Source organism: Nomascus leucogenys, unplaced genomic scaffold (genome assembly GCF_006542625.1).
Source record: "Nomascus leucogenys isolate Asia unplaced genomic scaffold, Asia_NLE_v1 001102F_54143_qpd_obj, whole genome shotgun sequence".
Lineage (NCBI taxonomy): Eukaryota > Metazoa > Chordata > Mammalia > Primates > Hylobatidae > Nomascus > Nomascus leucogenys.
In genome coordinates, this window is record NW_022097566.1 from 1 (window position 1) to 21,723 (window position 21,723).

General features: G+C 52.9%; 1 protein-coding gene across 1 annotated transcript in view; it reads right to left on the minus strand.

Annotated features, from left to right (window-relative positions):
• Positions 1-3,251: 3,251 nt before the first annotated feature.
• LOC115834294 (thyroid peroxidase-like) overlaps positions 3,252-21,723 on the minus strand; it is a gene marked incomplete at both ends in the record, with an annotated part of 49,555 nt that continues 31,083 nt past the window's right edge. Inside the window, 5 exons of the mRNA XM_030809062.1 lie at positions 3,252-3,383; positions 11,617-11,787; positions 12,174-12,382; positions 14,565-14,802; positions 21,398-21,568. Coding sequence (XP_030664922.1) covers positions 3,252-3,383; positions 11,617-11,787; positions 12,174-12,382; positions 14,565-14,802; positions 21,398-21,568 — 921 coding nt within the window. The remainder of the gene's footprint in view (positions 3,384-11,616; positions 11,788-12,173; positions 12,383-14,564; positions 14,803-21,397; positions 21,569-21,723) is intronic.

Sequence of the window (21,723 nt, forward strand, 5' to 3'; positions counted from 1 at the left end):
ACGAGAGTGCGGTGTCCCTGAAACAAGAGGGTGGGGTGTGTCTGAAACGAGAGGGTGGGGTGTCCCTGAAATGAGAGGGTGGGGTGTCCCTGAAATGAGAGGGTGGGGTGTGCCTGAAACAAGAGGGTGTGTGTGCCTGAAACAAGAGAGTGTGGTGTGCCTGAGACAAGAGGGTGGGTGTGTCTGAAACAAGAGCATGTGGTGTGCCTGAAAGAGGGTGTTGTGTGTCTCAAAAAAGAGCGTGGGGTGTCCCTGAAACGAGAGGGTGGGGTGTGCCTGAAACGAGAGGGTGGGGTGTGCCTAAAATGAGAACATTGGGTGTCCCTGAAATGAGAGGGTGGGGTGTCCCTGAAATGAGAGGGTGGGGTGTCACTGAAACAAGAGAGTTGGGTGTCCCTGAAATAAGAGGGTGTGGTGTCCCTGAAAGAAGAGGGTGTGGTGTGCCGGAAACGAGAGGATGGGGTGTGCATGAAATGAGAGGGTGTGGTGTCCCTGAAATGAGAGAGTGGGGTGTCCCTGAAACGAGAGGGTGGGGTGACCCTAAAACAAGAGGGTGGGGTGTGCCTGAAACGAGAAGGTGTGTGTGCCTGAAACGAGAGTGTGGGGTGTGCCTGAGAGGGTGGGGTGTCCCTGAAATAAGAGAGTGTAGTGTGTCTGAAACAAGATGGTGGCTGTGTCTGAAACAAGAGGGTGTGGTGGGCCTGAAACAAGAGGATGTGGTGTCCCTGAAATAAGAGGATGTGAGTCCCTGAAACAAGGGGGAGGGGGTGTGCCTGAAACAAGAGGGTGGGGTGTGTCTGAAACAAGAGGGTGGGGTGTCCCTGAAACCAGAGGGTGGGGTATGCCTGAAAGGAGAGGGTGGGGTGTCCCTGAAAGAGAGGGTGCGGTGTGCCTGAAACAAGAGGGTGGGTTGTCCCTGAAACAAGAACGTGGGCTGTCCTTGAAAGGAGAGGGTGAGGTGTGCCTGAAACGAGAGGGTGGGGTGTCCCTGATAAGAGAGTGTGGGGTGTCCCTGAAACGAGAGGGTGGGGTGTCCCTGAAACGAGAGGGTGGGGTGTCCCTGAAACAAGAGAGTGTGGTGTGTCTGAAACAAGATGGTGGCTGTGTCTGAAACAAGAGGGTGTGGTGGGCCTGAAAGAAGAGGATGTGGTGTCCCTGAAATAAGAGGATGTGTGTCCCTGAAACAAGGGGGAGGGGGTGTGCCTGAAACAAGAGGGTGGGGTGTGTCTGAAACAAGAGGGTGGGGTATCCCTGAAACCAGAGGGTGGGGTGTCCCTGAAACGAGAGGGTGGGGTGTCCCTGAAACGAGAGGGTGAGATGTCCCTGAAATGAGAGGGTGGGGTGTCCCTGAAACAGAGGGTGGGGTGTGCCTGAAACAAGAGGGTGTGTGTCCCTGAAACAAGAGGGTGGGGTGTCCCCGAAACAAGATGCTGGGGTGTGCCTGAAACAAGAGGGTGTGTGTCCCTGAAACAAGAGGGTGGGGTGTCCCTGAAACGAGAGGGTGGGGTGTCCCTGAAACGAGAGGGTGGGGTGTCCCTGAAACGAGAGGGTGGGGTGTCCCTGAAACGAGAGGGTGGGGTGTCCCTGAAACGAGAAAGCGGGATGTCCCTGAAATGAGAGGGTAAGGTGTGCCCGAAACGAGAGGGTGGGGAGTGTCTGAAATGAGAGCGTGGGTGTGTCTGAAACAAGAGGGTGGGGTGTGTCTGAAACAAGAGGGTGGGCTGTCCCTGAAACAAGAACGTGGGCTGTCCCTGAAATGAGAGGGTGAAGTGTGCCTGAACGAGAGGGTGGGGTGTGCCTGACACATATAGTGGTGTGTGCTTGACACAGGGTGGGAGTGTGCCTGACATGGGGTTGGGGGTGTGTGCTTGACCCAGGAGGGTGGTGTGTGCCTGACACGGTGGGGGTGTGCCTGACACAGGAGAGTGGGATATGGCTGATATAGGATAGTGGGGTGCACCTGACACAGGGTGGGGGGTTACCTAACATAGGGTGGGGGGTGCACCTGACACAGGGTGGGGGGGGTTACCTAACATAGGGTGGGGGGTGTGCCTAATACTGGGTGGGGGGTTATGCCTGACACAGGAGTGGGGTGTGCCTGACACAGGAGTGGGGTGTGCCTGACACAGGAGGGGTGTGTGCCTGACACAGGGTGGCGGACGTGCCAGTCAGGTGGATGTAGTTGAGAGCACCAGAAAGAGCATCCCTGGCCTCTGAAGGCCCCGGGCAGCCGCATCCTGGCCATCTCTTTTCAGAGTCACTGGCTTGATGACTGGCCTTGACCTTGGCCCTTGTGTCCTTCACCAGGAGCTGAGTCTCAGCAAAAATCCTATCATTCCAGTTTAGCAGAACCCCCTTCATGAAGTTGAGCTATGAAGCGTTTTGCACTGACCCCCTCCGCCCTGGCTGGACGTCCCAGCTGCCTTTGCTGCATTTGGGTCTTGCACTTGGTTCTTTCGGGAGACCTCACTCCCCTGTGACAGTAGCTCAGAGGAAGTCTGTCTGTAACTCGAGTCTAGTATAAGAACTGGAAGCCAAACTATTAACACAAATTCCCGGCCAGCTATGGAGTGGCTGCGTGACCAGGAGCGTGTCTCGCCCTCTCTTATCACTAGTATCGTCTTCTATAAAATGAAGATTAAAGATAGTGCTTACTTAAGAGCCACAATTTTCAGGGGAGGAAATTGGTCAAAAGTTTGGGTGTAGCTGGCACCTGGCTTGGAGGCAGCGGTGAGGAAGACGCTGTCCCTGAGCTGAGTGCAGAGCTGGGGGATGGGGCAAGGCCATCCATGCCGGTGGGGACATCTGGAGGTGGAGGTGGGAGACAGGCAGGCCGCTGTGCTGCTGGCCCTGGTCAGGGTGCAGTCGGGTGCGTTTGGGGAGTGGGCCCAGAAGGAGGAGAGGTGATGGATGGGTCTGTAATGGATTCTGCCTGTTTCATAGGTTTCTTGTCTGGGGTGTGATCTAGGCTGGGTATACACGTGTGGGCCTTGTCTGGAAATGCATTCTGGCTGCCGCCCCCAGCCTCAGCATGCACTGAGGGTCTCTGCACAGACAGCAGGCACACGAAGTGCATCCTCCGCCCGCAGCACAGTGCAGACGCCCCTCGGGCACCGTGGGCTTGGTGTCTTATTCATCTCTGCCCTTCCCAATCAAGATGGTGATTGACAGTTGCCTAACTTGAACACACTTTTCTTCATTTTACAAGAACCCGCAAATGGACGGACAGAGAGAGAGGGGAACAGCCTCACCTATGCAGGTTCTCCCATCGTCTCCTAACTCATAGGGGTCCGCACAGAGGCACTGGAAGCCGCCCTTGGTGTTTCTGCACCTCGCGGAGGCGTGGCAGGGGGGGTGGGCGCCGTCTGCACACTCGTTCACATCTGCCAGACACACAAGGCCATACAGGTGAGAGGAAGCGGCTGCACCCCCTTCTCCCGTGAGCGCCCCCGTTCTGGGAGGTGCTTCTCTCTGCGGAGGTCAGCCTTTTGCCTGCCATCCCACCTGGTCTAGGGGTAACTGCCCCCCTGCTCCCCGCACATCCGAAAAGGTAATGAGGAGCAGACAGATGTGCGCTGGCCGTGGGCTCTGAGCCTGCAGGGAGTCCACACACTGGGGCTCGCTCAGGCCCGAGTCACAGGAGCCTTCCTGGAGGAAATTAGGGTTTGCCTGGGATAGGGGAAGGTGGAATGTGGCCAAGTGCAGGACATGGCGGCAGGAAGGGGCCAGGGTGAGGGTGGGCAGGGTCTGCTTCGCCCAGGCAGATGCTCCCAGCTGGCCGACGGTCCTCTGAGAGCAAGGACTGGGGCCACCTGCCACCGCCAGTGAGGATGTGGAGTCCCCTCCTGCTCCCCCTGCACACGAATCCTACAACCTAGTACCTCATCCCCTAGGCTTATGTTTCCAGATAACCTGCTGTACATTTTGTTCAAATAATATTCCTTTTCTGGCCAATTTTAGAAAACAAGCAGTAGCATGTCACAGATCTGCTCCACATGCCCAGTGCACATTCTCCAAATGGAACAGGTGCTGTCAGTGCTGGGGACGTGACCTCTTCCAGGAGCTGCTCTGTTTGGAGGGAACAGAGCTGGCCTGGGTGCAGCCTCCGCCGAGGGCCAGGCTGGAGGCAGCAACCTCCCTGCACTCCTGGGGCCCTGGTGCTGATGACACCCCCAGACAGAGCGAAGGCACTGGGAGGGGTGGAGGGACTCTCCCCAGTCTCGCCGCTGAGTGGAAGAGCCGGGGTCCACATAGGCCACAGGGTCTTGGCCCCCGACTCGGCCACCCCAGGATGGTGAGAATGTGTGAACCTGAGCAGTGCTCAGGCGATCCAGTGCCGGAGACCCGTGAGGCCTGGAAGGCCAGCTGGGGTGGTCTGCTGCCCCCCTGCTCCCCAGGGCGAGGAGCTGCACTGGACAGGACTGCCCACTCCTGACCCGGGGGAGGCTGGCCCATGCTGGTTTTCTCAGTTACAGAATGGGTATAATTATGTCGGCTGGGAAAAACGGGCGTGGAATCAAAGACGATGCTTATGACAGCTAGCAGGGTGTCGGGGATATCTCAGGCTTTCTAAATGGCACAGTCTTTAAAAATGACATTATTGATAATGACAACCATTCTATAACAGTATAAGAAGTCGGGTCTGGTGGCTTATGCCTGTAATCCCAGCACTTTGGGAGGCTAAGGTGGGCAGATCACCTGAGGTCAGGAGTTTGAGCCCAGCCTGGCCAACATGGTGAAATCCCCTCTCCACTAAAAATACAAAAATGAGCTGGATGCAGTGGTGGGTGCCTGTAATCCCAGCTACTCAGGAGGCTGAGGCAGGAGAATCACTTGAGCCCAGGAAGCGGAGGTTGCAGTGAGCAGAGATTGTACCACTGCACTCCAGCCTGGGTGACAGAGTGAGACTCTGTCTCAAAAAAATAAAAAGAAGAAAAAGTCAAGAAATTTCAAAGGATTGAAGCTATTGACTATCGGCTACTGTTAATTGTCTCTATCTTGCAGCAGCTATTAAAGTGTTTTATGTATAGGTAACCACGTCAAGGCTGTTAAACCTAGAAGGTCTTTCTTGGCTAAAGCTGTCCCTGGAACCAGCCCCTCCTGCATCCCGTTATGCAGAGCTGTGAAGCACCGGAGCTGTGTGAAGGCATCTGCAGCCGCCCCTGGGGTAGGGGAGTGTTTCCATCATGATCGCATAAAAAATCAAAGTCATCACCCATGAATGCTGCAGGCCCATTTTCTCTTCTTCATCCCCTGGGATGTGCGATGGGGTCCTCAGAATGGGAACGGCAGCCGCCAACACATCCCTGCATCCCTCTCAGGGAGTTCCCTTGGAGCAGCTTCCGCCCCCTCTCCTCACCCCATCCCTGCAGTTCTCATCCTGGGTATGAGTTCCCTGTGGCTGCTGGGAAAAATCATCACAAAGTGGATGGCGCCAAACAACAGAAATGCACCCTCCGAGAGTTCTGGAGGTCACAGGTCTGAAATCAGGGTGTCGGCCGGGCGGTGCTCCTTCAGCAGGCTCTCGGCGGAGTGCGGGGGCGTCCTTCCTGCATGCTCTGGCTCCTGGGGGTCCCATGCCTGGCAGATGCTTTGTTTCCATCCTGGGCCTCCACACGGTCCCGTCTCTCTGTGTCTTGTCTCCTCTTCCTACGAGGACACTGCGCATTGGAGCAGGATGCACCCGACAGCCTCATTTTAACTCGATGGCACCTGCAAAGGCCTTGCGTCTTCATCACGCCACATGCAGAGGTACACGGGGCTAGAACTTGAGCATAGCTTTTTGGGGGCACAGTTTGGCCCACAACCCTCCACCCACAGTCAGTTTCTTCTAAGCAGAAGGCCGAGTCAGGGGCCAGCGCTGTGTAGGTCTCCTTCCCAGGATGGACAGGAAGCGGGGGACAAATCGGCCCTGTCTGAAGAGCAGCGCTCCCGACAGAGGAGGAAACCAGCCTCAGCCGCAGTGTCCCCAGATACCAGAGCCACCTGCATGGAGGCCGAGGCTCTGCTCTCTGCTTCGCCGTGAGTTTCAGGAAGAGCAGCCGTGGTGTCCACACGTCTCCACGTGCAGTGAGTGTGCAGACGACCATGGCGTCCACAGTCTCCATGTGTACTGAGCGTGCAGATGGGCACAGATGTTTCCATCTCTCTAAGCAAATTAGTACTGGTTGCAAACTGTATTTTCCGTAATACGCACAAAGCATTTATGTATATTCGTTTACTGTATAACCTCCTGACAATAACTCATGGAAAAAGCCACTGACTCAAAGCTTTTTATCTATTTGAAATTCGCAACATCAAGGCACTCAGAGGAGACTCACTGCAATGCATTTGCCAGCTTTTTTTTTTTTTTTTTTGGAGATGGAGTCTCATTCTGTCGCCCAGGCTGGAGTGCAGTGGTGCAATCTCGGCTCATTGAAACCTCCACCTCCCGAGTTCAAGCAATTCTCTTGCCTCAGCCTCCTGGGTAGCTGGGATTACAGGCACCCATCACCATGCCCGGCTAATTTTTCTTTTTTGTATTTTTAGTAGAGATGGGGTTTCACCATCTTGGCTAGGCTGGTGTTGAACTGACTTCATGATCCACCCGCCTTGGCCTCCCAAAGTGCTGGGATTACGGGCATAAGCCACCACACCTGGCCTTAATATCAAGTTTTTATGTGAATGAGTTTGAGTGAATAAGTAGAATTTGAGTAGAGAAGAGAGCAGCAAATACTATTCGTTTTACTGTATTAAATATTCAGTTAAGCCCGCAGCCTTCCTTTCTGTAGCCACAGACGTGTTGATGAGGTTTCACTGAGGATCTCCTTGAGTACGTATATTCTTATCAATTTAGCATAAACGTAAAGCTTCCTGTCTGTTATACTTTTTCCCTTGTGATTCTCGATTTTGAAACTTCTAGTGCAGGGAACAGCTGTGGTAAAAATATTTGTGCACACGCATTTGTACCAGAGTTTTGAGTTTTGTCATTTATTTCTAAGATATATTTTAATTATAGATGTGATAAAACGAACAAAAAAAGAGTTGTATCGATGAAGGTTAGCAGTCTCTCCTCCCTGTTCCCATCTCAGGCTGCTGAGGTCTCCAGTATTCACAGGTTCTGGGGCAGAGCCTAGGGCTCCCCTCCCATTCAGGAGGACACTCATCAAAGTGATGTGTGTGCCGGTGGCCCACTGCTTAAAAAAAAACCTGAACAGATTCCCAAATGCACACATTGCTGTGTAGCTTACATGTTTATTGAGTGACTTGTCACCAACACTCTTCCAAGTCAACAGACACCCTGCTAACTGCAGCGCAATGGTTCTGGGTGTGGCCGTCCCGGCATTCAGAGCACAGCTCCTGAGCACACAGTGTTAATAACCACAGGCCTGCACCCCGCTCTTTGTACTGTGCATTTATAACTAATTTAAATCGATGCCTTATTCCCGTCCTCACTTCGCATTTGAAAACGTGGAGGCACACAAAGGCTCAGCACTTTTGGGAGACAGATTAAATGGCTACTGAAATGTCTGTGGCAGGAGAACATGAAGTTGGGCCCAAGTTAGTGAACTAGAGAGAGAAGACGAGTTAGGGTTGGCCGACGCGTGTCTCAGACCTTCACATACACAGTCTAATGGGGTCTTGTGAAGAGTGTGGATTCTGACTCAGGGATTGTGGTGGCCCCAGATGCCGCAGGTGTAATAAGCTGCTTGGTGATGTTGTTGCTGCAGCCGGGGAGCCTGCCAGGAGCACTGGCTGCTGTGCATGGACCATGCTGAGAAACACTCCTGCACCCTCGGGAGCACCCAGACTGGTTGAGAAATAGTCCTTCTTACAATGGATCTTAACTTCAGACAGCTGTTAATTGTTGGACTAAAAATCAAGGAAGATAAATGAAACTGGCTAGCCATATGTAGAAAGCTGAAACTGGATCCCTTCCTTACACCTTATACAAAAATTAATTCAAGATGGATTAAAGACTTACATGTTAGACCTAAAACCATAAAAACCTTAGAAGAAAACCTAGGCAATACCATTCAGGACATAGGCGTGGGCAAGGACTTCATGTCTAAAACACCAAAAGCAGTGGCAACAAAGCCAAAATTGACAAATGGGATCTAATTAAAGAGCTTCTGCACAGCAAAAGAAACTACCATCACAGTGAACAGGCAACCTACAAAATGGGAGAAAATTTTCGCAACCTACTCATCTGACAAAGGGCTAATATCCAGAATATACAATGAACTCAAACAAATTTACAAGAAAAAAACAACCCCATCAAAAAGTGGGCAAAGGATATGAACAGACACTTCCCAAAAGAAGACATTTATGCAGCCAAAAAACACATGAAAAAATGCTCATCACTGGCCATCAGAGAAATGCAAATCAAAACCACAATGAGATACCATCTCACACCAATTAGAATGGCCATCATTAAACAGTCAGGAAACAACAGGTGCTGGAGAGGAGGTGGAGAAATAGGAACACTTTTGCACTGTTGGTGGGACTGTAAACTAGTTCAACCATTGTGGAAGTCAGTGTGGCAATTCCTCAGGGATCTAGATCTAGAAATACCATTTGACCCAGCCATCCCATTACTGGGTATATACCCAAAGGACTATAAATCATGCTGCTATAAAGACACATGCACATGTATGTTTATTGCAGCACCATTCACAATAGCAAAGACTTGGAACCAACCCAAATGTCCAACAATAGACTGGATTAAGAAAATGTGGCACATATACAACATGGAATACTATGCAGCCATAAAAAAGGATGAGTTCATGTCCTTTGTAGGGACATGGATGAAACTGGAAATGATCATTCTCAGTAAACTATCTCAAGGACAAAAAACCAAACACCACATGTTGTCACTCACAGGTGGGAATTGAACAATGAGAACACATGGACACAGGAAGGGGAACATCACACTCCGGGGACTGTTGTGGGGAGGGGGGAGGGACAGCATTAGGAGATATACCTAATGCTAAATGACGAGTTAATGGGTGCAGCACACCAGCATGGCACATGGATACATATGTAACAAACCTGCACATTGTGCACATGTACCCTAAAACTTAAAGTATAATAATAATAACATAAAATAAATCCAAAAAAAGAAAGAACAGAAGAGTGATTTTGATGGCATAGGATGGTCTAGAGGAGGCTGGAGGAGCATTCCTCATTTAGGAGACAGACGAGCAACGTCCCAGGCGGAAGGTCAGAGGGCACGCGCACGGGGGGCAGCTCCACACAGGCAGGTTGCAGGACACCAGCGGTCTCCCTTCCTGATCCACTCTAAGATCTCACCCATCTTTTATTTGCACCTTGAAGATCCCTGTGAGTAGCACTTCGGGGTCATCCATATTTAAAATGAAACTAAAATGGTCACGTGACACATCTGGGTATTTGGGCAAGACGCAGGTGTACAGTGAAATGCACCGTAGGAAGGCTTGTTAACATAGAACACGCAGCGTGCTATGCCCTGAAGCACCTGCCATCAATTCCTTAACTGTAATGCCAACAGGGAAAAGCAGGAATCGTGGGTGAAGTGGCCATTTCAAGTTTGCACAGTCTCTAAGCCAAGGGAACAGGAAAACCTTGCGATTCGTGATCCTTTTGTCACTGAAGGGTCAGCGGCACAGCCTACGGCCAGGAGTCATGCAATAGTGTTAACAGCAACCACGAGTTTACACAGACGTCATCACCCGACAGAGTAGTTGTGTATCTATCACTGAGGCTTCTGGAAAGTTCTCTGGGAGAGACATCCTGGTCTGCTGTTCTCTGGGGCACTGTCTAATCTCTGGGTGATTTCCTTGTACACCGTCATTCATGACCAATCCCAAAATGCAGCAGGGGAGCACGTCTGCAAATCTGACATTGTGGAATTACCAGTTTAAACAGAGGGTTTCCAGCCCAGGCTGGTTTCCAGTGATGACACCTCCCTCACCTGTGAAGCAGACCTCTGCCCTATCTATGCCCAGGCAGCGCCCTGTGCTGTTAGAGACTCTGAAAGTTATTTCCCAGGCACTGTTCCCCAGCCAGCTTTGCTTCTTCCTCTCCTCATCCCTTCTCTCCTGTCTTAATGGGAAAGTGGCTCCCGGGAGGGCACCTGAGACCGCAGACTTGGCAGGAGCCGCACCCCTACCTGACCCCTGCCACAGCACGGAGTCCTGGTGGGTCTCTGGTGCACACAGGGTCTCAGCCTCTCCCTTTATGACTGAGGGTCTGGAAGCAGTTGGCCACTGCAACCCTTCAAGGACAAACATTTTGGACTTTCAAAATTGAAATGGAAATTTTGTTATTGTGCTAAATTATACATAATGTAAAATTTACCACCTCAGCCATTTTTAAATGTACAGTTCAATGGCACTGAGCACATTGACCTTGTGCAACTTATCACGCCATCCCCCTCCAGGTCTTTTTTTTGGTAGAGATGGGGTTTCACTATGTTTCTCAGGCTGGTCTTGAACTCCTGGCCTCAAAGGATTCTCTCACCTGGGTCTCCCAAAGCACTGGCTCCAGGACTCTCATCTTCTGAAAACTCTGAGAAAACTGAAAACTGTGGACTTTGCTTTTATTTCTGCTTGCAAACCAGCCAGATTCTTGCATGAGACCATCTCTTTCTTCTGCAGTCTAGGTAAGTGCAGCTCATAGCAGGTAGCTCACAGGAGGCTGTGAGTCTGATGCCAATTTTCCTCCCCTAAATTGCAGTCCCTGAAGGCAGCTGGTTGGCCTTCTAAAGATTGCTGGTGAGTATCGTCTGAGCAACCTTCCTCCGAGAACAGCAGCCATTCCTGCCCCTGCCTGCCCTGACCCCACCGGCCCATGAGACCAGAACCAGTGGCCCAGGTTTTGTTGCAGAGCATTTCTGAAGTAGTTGGGGAACGCGAGCTGCTCTGACAGGAAGCCCCAGCCTCAGGAGTCGCACCCAGAGGGCTCTGTCTCAGAACAGTCAGACGGGGACTCTCATTCTGCTGCTCCCCGCAGAGGGACCCCAGTACCCGGCTCTTCCCCTGGGAGGCTCTGTTGTCCAGCACACCTGCTCCCAGCTGCCCTGGGCTGACACCCGCATGGGAGGAGCAGGTGGAGGTGGCCCACGGCTGTCTTGCCTTTCGGCCTGTAAGGTGCCTCCCCATCCTGCTCTCAAATTACCACGGGAGGCCACACCTGTCCACACCTAAACATGCGGGAGGCTGGGAGTGGAACCCAGTGGCTGGAGGAGGACCACGCATGGGCTTGGGAATCAGCCACCTGTAGGAGGTGGAGGTGGAGGCGAGCCTTACTCTATGGGTTCCTGGAGTGGAGATGTTTGCTGCTGTGTTCCCTTTGAGAAAGCGCCCCTGCGAGTTCACCCCAACTTTGCCTGGAACTCACGGACTCCTCTCTCTTCCCTCACCGGTGACCCCATTGGCACGATTCCATGTGCCTGTCCTGAGGCCTCACTACCTAGAAAGAGGCCCGCTGGGAACATGGCCAAGGGGAGAGCCCTTGCTTTCTATCCTCAAATCGCTCCTGGGAAGATAACAGTTTCGGAAGCACCTTTTGGCGAAGAAACTTTCAATGACATTGCATTGTTAATTTATATGAGAAACATGCAGATGTTTTGTAATTGTCATTAAAGGAAGGACTGACCTTTGCAGAGGGGAGGCTGGAAATCCCATCCTTCCTGGGTGCAGGTGAGCTGCTCCTGGCCTTGGAGCTCATACCCGTGCCGGCAGGAATACACCAGCACGCGCCGCCCAGACTCCTCACAGTGCACAAAGTCTCCATTCTCCACGCTCTCCGGGAAGCCACACTTGTCGTCTATGAAATGTGGACAGTTTGACATGTAGTCAAACTACGAGAAAAGAAAACCACACACCAACGTCCCTGTCACGGTGCGCTTGTGCCCTGGAGGGGCTGGTGCCGAGGCCGGGGAGCCCTGCTGTGGTCAGTCACTGAGCACCCACGCAGCACACACGGCCACTTCCCAGGTCGGGCCCCGCTGGCTCCCTTTCTCTAGGCCTCCAGTTCCTTTCTCACTAGAGAAGGGTCCCGCCCCGCCCCGGGAGCTGCCCTGAGGGTGTAAGGCAGGGCGTTGACACTGTTTTCTAAACAGTGAAAAGTTAAAATCAGCTCCTGGGGAAGATAAGCTTTGTTTGATGAGATGCACATGCTATAACGTGGTGTGAGAAGAGACCAAACATTACCTTGAGGAAAGGTTTCCCTCCAGGCCTCCAGGTTCATGCCAGGGATGCTGTCACAAGACTCAAAGTCTTCAGGGAATTTTCCGACTTGGAAGGCATCCACGGGCACCCTGGTGAGGCCGGTGTTGTCACAGATGACCCGAGACAGGGAGTGCTTCTCCAGCTCACGCCTCTGAGCATCCGTGAAGATGTGGCTGTTCTCCCACCAAAACCTCCAGAGAAGGAGACAGTGAGTAAGGTCATGGTGCATGGAGAACCCCCAGGGCAGGCACTCAGGACCAGCCGCCCACTGCTGTGTGCTGCCAGCCTCTACTGCGGCGTCTGCCCAGACTCCCAGCACCCGGGGCCGCGCAGGTGCAGGCGCTGAGGACCTGAAGGAGACCCTGTGGCGTCTGCCTAGACCCCCGAGCACCCGGGACCACTCAGGTGCAGGCACTGAGGACCTGCAGGAGACCCTGTGGCGTCTGCCCAGACCCCCGAGCACCCGGGACCACTCAGGTGCAGGCACTGAGGACCTGCAGGAGACCCTGTGGCGTCTGCCCAGACCCCCGAGCACCCGGGACCACTCAGGTGCAGGCGCTGAGGACCTGCAGGAGACCCTGTGGCGTCTGCCCAGACTCCCAGCACCCGGGGCCGCGCAGGTGCAGGCGCTGAGGACCTGCAGGAGACCCTGTGGCGTCTGCCCAGCACCCCGAGCACCCGGGGCCGCGCAGGTGCAGGCGCTGAGGACCTGCAGGAGGGCGAGATGTGAAGGGGCAGCACAGCATGCACCTGGCTGTCTGAACGAGCGGCGTCAGATGGAAGAGGGGCTCAGAGCCACTTTGCTGGTTGACTATGAGCAACTATTGTGCTGCATTGCTGTAATCTGGGGTGTATTGCTGTATTAAAAGCAAGAATAATGACAGCAAATTCAACTATTTTAGAGGGTGCTGCTCTCTACTCTGAAGTCAAGGTGCCCTGCACAGTCTCTCTACCTTCAGCTTCTTCCTCCAGGCCATGATTAATCAAGAAAATTGCAATGTGAAGAAATGAAGTCCCACTTTCCTCTCAAAATATGAAAATGGTTGCCAAAGCCTCAATAGCTCCCGGCCTGAATGCCGTAAAGCATGCATCTCCCGTGTGCATCTCCCGTGTGCATCTCCCATGTGCATCTCCCATGTGCATCTCCCCTGCCATGTAAAACTCTTCTGGTTCCCATCACGGGGATGAATTCCTCTTAGAACATGAAAAAGAGGCCCCACTATACCTAAGTTAATTGATCCCATTTTTGCATTGGGGAGATTTTTGGTCATTAATACATAGGATGAGAAATTGGGGGTACCACCCTAGGAATCTGCCAGCTGCCTCTGCACTGATTTCAGATGGAGCTTCCACCATGGGTGGCATAAAACACGCATGGGAGACACACGTATGGGGCAAGCTGGCGAAATCTTCCCCCTTCTGAGCTAGTGGCTTCCCATGTCCCAGAGAATTCCAAACCGCACGTTTGCTGAAGACACAGCTATGAGGGAGACAAATTCCCCTGGTGATTTCTCCCCAGGTGTTCGTAGCTCTTCGAAATGCTGCATCTCAGAAATTACAGATAAAAGTTACACCGGGGAAAGGACAGAAGCCCCGGCATGTGGCAGGTGCACTCTCTGGGAAGAGTACAGATCCTTTACAACAAAAATCTGACCTCGGCACAGTGACTACCAAAAATAGAGAGAGAATTGGATAGGTAGGGATGTCTTTAAAAGCAAAAGAAAACATTTTCCCATTGTTTTTGTCTGTGTTGTTCTGAAATCCTAACACTGGTATCCTGTGTACCTGCTTCTACAGGGGGCATGGACTCAGTCAGATGGGAACAGGATCTGGCTCTGACTCCCTCCAGTACAAACCTCCAAATTCTAGGTTGAACTTGTGGAGGGAGCAGACATGTACCAGGCAGGCAAAGCGGGACCTCGGCTTTCTGCTACCGGCAAGCGTCTGCTATCTGCAGGCGGGGGCTGGGGCGCGGGGAAGGCCTGTCCAGCCCAGAGGCATCCATGAACGCCGGGCATGGCCTGTGTATGCGCCTGAGCCACTGTCCACCTCTGTGCTTTCCCGGGCGTTGTCAGGGGATGTGGGGGATGGAATGCAGTCTCAGGGCTGTCATGAGTGTGTCCAATTTGTGTTATGTGCCTGCTTGCTCGTGTGGTTGGATCTAGGAAAAATCAGCGCTAGCTCCCATTCTAAGTGCTATGTGCTTTGTAGTTGCTCGTTATAAAAACACTGTTCTAGGTTAAGGAAGCTGTGGGTGGGAGAAACAACCTGACCAGGCTTACGTAAGAGTTGAACGGTGGAGCCGGAATTTGAATGCAGGTCTGGCTGGCTTCAGAACCAATGCAAACCACCCGCCTCTGTGCAGGAACCTACCAGTCACCATCCCGCAGAGCCTTCATCTGCTTCCCAATGAGACAGGCAAACAAGGGCCCTGTCCGAGCCCTGGGGAGGAAGTTTTCAGCTAAGCCTCCCAGCCAGACATCGATGTTGTCAGGATGCTTGTACAAGCCCAGGATCTTGTCGGCCACGCTCCTGCTGGCGATGGCTGTGCTCAGGTCAGCGGGGGTCTCCAGGCGAGGCAGGCCGCAGAACTCCCTCCACTCATTGTAACCTGCACAGGGGAGAGGCTGCAGGGTTTCTCTCACAGACCTGAACCTTTGTTCAGCCCATCTCACTCACGTCATGGTCCCCGAGACTGGAAGCGCAGCAGGACAGAGTCCTGTCCCACCCTGTGACACTGCCCGGCAGTTTGCCAGGCTAGGATGTTCCAGCTCGGATGCCAGAGCTCTTTTTGCAGGGTTTGTTCATAAAGGAGCTGGAGACAGCAAGAATGCCCAGTCAACGACATCTAAGTGCATTCCTGTTATCGCCCAGCCTGCGCTTAGTTCTCGCCTCTACAGGGCAACCGAAACAGCTCCGCATTCTCTTCAGGATTTGCCTCCCACAATGACATCAGGAGCACACACAAAAGCCAGCACGTGCCCCCTACCCCCCCCACACACACTCACACACACACATGCACACACACACACACAAATATCTTTGTCTGGCCACTCATCTCCATATTGAAGACTGGAGATCTTTTCTTGCTGAGAACCCTGGTGAATCCCTAGCCTCTCTTCTCACTCCTCCTGCTTGCTGACCCAAGCCTGAGCTGCTCCCTTCCCAGGCCCCTATCCATGGTCTGACTCTGTGGCTGCGCCTTTGCCTGACACTCGTGCCCCTCCCTGTGCCTCGCTCCTCACATCCGCCTTCGTCCCTCATCCACTCTTCTTGGTTCAGCTGTCGCCTCCTCCAGAAGTGCTCCCTCCTCAAGGATGGGCGACCCTCACTCCCGCGGGGTCTGATCAGAGCGCCGCCCAGGGCCTCTGCTACTGTCTCTACTCACCCACCTGCCCTGTGCAGTGCTTTAGCTAAGACTGTCTCTGGTTCTACCCTCAGCGCCCTGCCCACCACAGGCTCCCAGCAGAAGTCCCGGACAAGTGCACGCACAGCAACATGTGAGCACTGGGCCGGTTCCCCCCAGGGGCAGTGAGGCTTTCATGGGACAGAAGGTTGGGCCTCATGGTGTCTCATGTTTAGACCAAACAGAACTGGGAGAAATAGCCGGGCATCCTCCAGTTAGTCTAGGAAGGGGATGCCCATGTGATAAACAGACTCATGGAGCCAAGGGGTGGGAACAACTTGGAAGAAGACAGATTGGAAGAATGGGCAAAGTGAAAGAGGAAGGCACGAGTGAGATTCAAAATCTGAGCTTCTAGAGGCCAGATGCGGTGGCTCACGCCTGTAATCCCAGCACTTTTGGAGGCCGAGGCGGGTGGATTGCCTGAGGTCAGGAGTTTGAGACCAGCCTGGCCAGCATGGTGAAATTCCATCTGTATTAAAAATACAAAAATTAGCTGGGCGTGGTGGCGGGTGCCTGTAATCCCAGCTACTCAGGAGGCTGGGGCAGGAGAATTGCTTGAACCTGGGAGATGGAGGTTGCAGTGAGCTGAGATCACCCCGTTGCTCTCCAGCCTGGGTGACAAGAGTGAGACTTCGTCTCAAAAAAACAAAAACCAAAAAACAAAAAAATCCTGAGCTTTCAGAAAACTGCTGTCAGGTGCCATTGAGTCCATTTCTTAAAGGGCGGCTCCCTGGTTCACCATCAGGAGGAACAAGTGTGTGTCTGACTCTTGTGCTGCTAGAGTCACCCCCCTTGGCTGGCCCCATAGGCCTGGCACTGCTGCGTCTGGCAAGGGTTCCCCCCAGCCCCCGTGAGAAGCTGCGCTGCCTCAGCCTGACTCCTGCTGTCCGTAGTGGGCTCTGCCGCCCTGTGATCTGCAGAAACCACTCTCGTTTTCTCTCTCCAAATGGGCCATCGCAGCCCTCTCATCAAAGCCACCGGGAAGTGCTTTGCCCCGTCAAGAGGCACCTGTGTCTCTCCACCTCAGCACCTCCAACAAAATGTCATCTTTATCCCGCAATCTACTTTAGCCTAGACCATCCCAAACATACCCCACAAACTTCTCAGCTCCAGGAACAGGTAACCTGTAGACACTCGGTTTATATAGAAAACAGACGCCCATTGCTTGCCACAGGGCTTGGCGGACACAGCAGTTATTTCACTAAATATTTACTAAAAGAATCAGTTATTTTCAGACTAGTGAGAAACCAAAATAATGAGCAAATTAAAGTTCTGAAATGAGGAGAGAAAGTTTCTATATAGTCATTTTAGACCACTGTCGAACTGTTTAAGTAGTCCAAAATAATTAAACCATTTCTAATACCTGTGAGAGATGGAAATCTTAATTTTAAAAAGAAAAAATAACGAAGTTAGAAGGGTATTTTCCTTTCTTATTGCTCTAAGAGGAAACATATTTGCATCTTTTTCCAACTCTAGAGGGAAAACGTGCAAGGCCTGGGAAGGAGACATGGAGGCTGAAGCTCATCACAGCTCCAGAGGCCACAGAGCTGGGAAGAAACAACATCACTTCAGATGTCCCTGCCTGTGGGAGACACCGCAGAAACAGGAATGCAGAAAAAGTGTTTTTTGTTGTTGTCGTTTTGACTGAGTCTCGCTGTGTCACCCAGGCTGGAGTGCAGAGGCGTGTGATCTCGTCTCACTGCAATCTCTGCCTCCTGGGTTCAAGCAATTCTCCTGCCTCAGTCTCTCAAGTAGCTGGGATTACAGGTGCTGTCACCACGCCCAGCTGATTTTTTGTATTTTTAGTAGAGACAGGGTTTCACCATCTGGCCAGGCTGGTCTTGAACTCCTGAACTCGTGATCTGCCCGCCTCGGCCTCCCAAAGTGCTGGGATTACAGGTGTGAGCCACTGTGCCCAGCAGCAAAAAAGTGTTTTGGGGAAGGTTGTACATTTTATATTCCCCGTAAAGCACAACAAAGGCTTTCAGGGCGCAGTGGAAATCACCGTCGCAGCAGCTCAGCTTGCTGAGACACCAGCGTTTCTCTTTTATCTAATTTATCCTCGGATCCAACTGATCAAATCTAATGAAGCCTCTGTCAGGTTTGTGGCCTTTCTGGTGCATCGATGCCTCCAGGTACTGGAATTCAGACCTGGGGAAGTTGCCTAAACTGTCTGTGCTTCAGTCTCTTGATCCATCTTTTAGAAAGTGATCGCAGCCCGGCCTTCTACGGTGGCTGGGGTATAGAGTGCTAACACATGCAGTGGGCTTTGAACTGCAGGCCGCAGGGACCCACGCGTGGCAGCTCTTATACTGCTGTGTCACGACTCCTGTGTGGGACCCACGCGTGGCAGCTCTTACACCGCTGTGTCATGACTCTCCTGTGTGGGACCCACGTGGCAGCTCTTACACCGCTGTGTCATGACTCTCCTGTGTGGGACCCACGTGGCCGCTCTTACACTGCTGTGTCATGACTCCTCCTGTGTGGGACCCACGTGGCAGCTCTTACATGCTGTGTCATGACTCTCCTGTGGGCCCACGTGCACTTACAATGCTGTGTCATGACTCTCCTGTGTGGGACCCACGTGGCAGCTCTTACACTGCTGTGTCATGACTCCTCCTGTGTGGGACCCACGTGGCAGCTCTTACAATGCTGTGTCAGACTCCTCCTGTGTGGGACCACGTGGCAGCTCTTACAATGCTGTGTCATGACTCCTCCTGTGTGGGACCCACGTGGCAGCTCTTACAATGCTGTGTCATGACTCCTCCTGTGTGGGACCCATGTGGCAGCTCTTACACTGCTGTGTCATGACTCTCCTGTGTGGGACCCACGTGGCAGCTCTTACACTGCTGTGTCATGACTCCTCCTGTGTGGGACCACGTGTGGCAGCTCTTACACTGCTGTGTCATGACTCCTCCTGTGTGGGACCCACGTGGCAGCTCTTACACTGCTGTGTCATGACTCCTCCTGTGTGGGACCCACGTGGCAGCTCTTACAATGCTGTGTCATGACTCCTCCCTGTGTGGGACCACGGTGGCAGCTCTTACACTGCTGTGTCATGACTCGTCCTGTGTGGGACCCACGTGGCAGCTCTTACAATGCTGTGTCATGACTCGTCCTATGTGGGACCCACGTGGCAGCTCTTACAATGCTGTGTCATGACTCCTCCTGTGTGGGACCCACGTGGCAGCTCTTACAATGCTGTGTCATGACTCCTCCTGTGTGCTTACACCAAGCACTCTTGTGTGTGTGTCCCCGACACTCAAAATGAGGTTGACTCTACTGTCCTGGGTGCTCAGGGGAGGAACTGGGAAACATACAGGTTAATTAACTGATTCATCCAAAATTGAACTCCTCAGGTCCAATCCCAGGTCTTCTGAACACAAGTCTGGCTGTGTGCTGGTCTTACTCCTGTTCCCTTCCCACTAGGCCCTTCTGTCCTTGTCAGCGTTTATTCGCCCATTCATTCATTCATTCATTCAGTGAGGGTTCCCTAAGTGCGTGTTCTGTGCCAGTCGACGGTTCTGGGTGCTAGCGATTCATTCATTCATTCACTCATTCATTCATTCAGTGAGGGTTCCCTAAGTGTCTGTTCTGTGCCAGTCGACGGTTCTGGGTGCTAGCGATTCATTCATTCATTCACTCATTCATTCATTGAGGGTTCCCTAAGTGTCTGTTCTGTGCCAGTCGACGGTTCTGGGTGCTAGCGATTCATTCATTCATTCACTCATTCATTCATTCAGTGAGGGTTCCCTAAGTGCCTGTTCTGTGCCAGTCGACGGTTCTGGGTGCTAGCGATTCATTCATTCATTCACTCATTCATTCATTCAGTGAGGGTTCCCTAAGTGGGTGTTCTGTGCCAGTCGACGGTTCTGGGTGCTAGCGATTCATTCATTCATTCACTCATTCATTCATTCAGTGAGGGTTCCCTAAGTGTCTGTTCTGTGCCAGTCGACGGTTCTGGGTGCTAGCGATTCATTCATTCATTCACTCATTCATTCATTCAGTGAGGGTTCCCTAAGTGCCTGTTCTGTGCCAGTCGACGGTTCTGGGTGCTAGCGATTCATTCATTCATTCACTCATTCATTCATTCAGTGAGGGTTCCCTAAGTGGGTGTTCTGTGCCAGTCGACGGTTCTGGGTGCTAGCGATTCATTCATTCATTCACTCATTCATTCATTCAGTGAGGGTTCCCTAAGTGTCTGTTCTGTGCCAGTCGACGGTTCTGGGTGCTAACGACCCCAGCCCTGAAACACAGCCCTTCCTCTGGGGCTTATGATCTACGGGGAGACCCGCAGGCCAGTGGGAATGTGGGTTTTTGCCTTTGGCCACATTTCAGTTGGTGAAAAGTGAAGCAGAGGAAGGTGGGGGTTGTGAGAGCCGGGAAGGGGTCGCCTGCTCTCTGGCGCAGTTAGCTCAGGGAAGTTAGCAATGGGAACATGAGGAGATCAAGCTATGGGGCCTGAGCAGGGCCAGCAGCAAAGGGGGGCCCAGCCAGAGGCAAGGCGGGTGCAGGCATGTGCTGGGTATGTGCTGGGCATGTGTGGGTATGTGCTGGGCATGTGTGGGCATGTGCTGGTGTGTGCTGAATATGTGCTGGGCATGTGTGGCCATGTGCAGGTGTGTGCTGGGTATGTGCTGGGCATGTGCAGGCGTGGGCAGGCCTGTGCAGGTGTGTGCTAGGCATGTGTGGGCAGGTGTGTGCTGGGTATGTGCTGGGCATGTGCCAGGCATGTGCAGGCATGTGCAGGTGTGTGCCCGGTGTGTGAAGGCATGTGTGGGCTGTGCTCCCTGAGCTCTGGTAACAAGGAAGCAGCTGTGTTTGGGTGCAGGGAGTGAGGGGGACAGTGTGCGTTATCCTGACACACATGGGGGCCCCTTCTGCATCCTCCCAACTCACATTTAGTCCCCAGATATTCACAGCCTGTGTGGCTGCTGATCCCAGCCCTTCCAGACGCCACTGGTGAGGAAGATAGGGATGGGGGAACGGCCAGGGGACAGAGGAAGGCCCAGGGACGGGGCACGACAGGACTTAGCAGCACTGTCCATCTTACATGTCACCCACACACAACAGGAGGGCACCTCCCAACCTCTTAGGGTACATGGAGAGAACGGAGCCGCACACAGAATACAAGGTGTCAGGGGATCAGGTCTAGACAGGTGCTGCAGGTTGACCAGACAACCAAACCACCTAGGAGCCCAGAGGAGGGAAGCCTGAGGTGGGCCTGAGGTCAGGGAGTTGGGAACTGGGCAGGTCAGGGAGGAGGCTGCGGGGTGGGGCCTGGGAAAGGCAGGAGCCAGGTGGGGTGTGGGAAGCACAAGGGGCTGCTGGCTTGAGAGAAGCAGCCACTCCTGCCAGGGGCCAGCTTGGACCAGTTAGTTAACAGCAGTCCTGATGTGGTGGAATGATCTCTGCGGGCCCTGGGACCTTGTGGTGGGGAGGAGAAAGGGAGGGGGGCACTCTAGCCATCCCAGGAGCTTCCTGGGACGCCAGACACAGACCTGCCATTGTCTGCCTGCGCACTGCCTCCTCCCTCTACTAGAAGTGGCTGTTTCTCAAGGTCCCAGCTCATACATTCCTGGGAGGTTCAGAACCACCCTCTTCGTGCCATTTCTATCTCTAAGAAAAGCTGGAAGTGGCCTCTTTAGCTGAATGAACTGGAGCCCTTTAAGAGCCATTGCTTAGAAGGCGTTAGATTTGCGATTGTTTTACTGTAAATCAGTTTCTCTAGCAGCAGGTTACTAGCTTGGCAAATCCCGCAGCAGCTGCATGAGGTGTGCAAGGGAAGGAACTGGCAGACCTGGCAGCCCGTGGTCCCGGCCCCTCTGCAGGTTGATGGACGCCAGATCCAAGGTGCTGGAATTGGACAGCACAAAGAGCCTTTCCGTCAGCTCCTCATTCATCAGCTGATCCTGCACCTGCAGTTTGGCTGGTCTTGCAAGAAGGCCTCGTATTAGTGGGTCCAAACCACCTGGAAAATACCATGCACAAGGCAAGGACAGTTCTCGGCTCAGTTCTAGAGAAACAACAATATCTCAATCTTTTTTTTTTTTTTTAAGATGGAGTCTCGCTCTTTCTGTCGCCCAGGCTGGAGCACAGTGGTGATCTCAGCTCACTGCAAGCTCC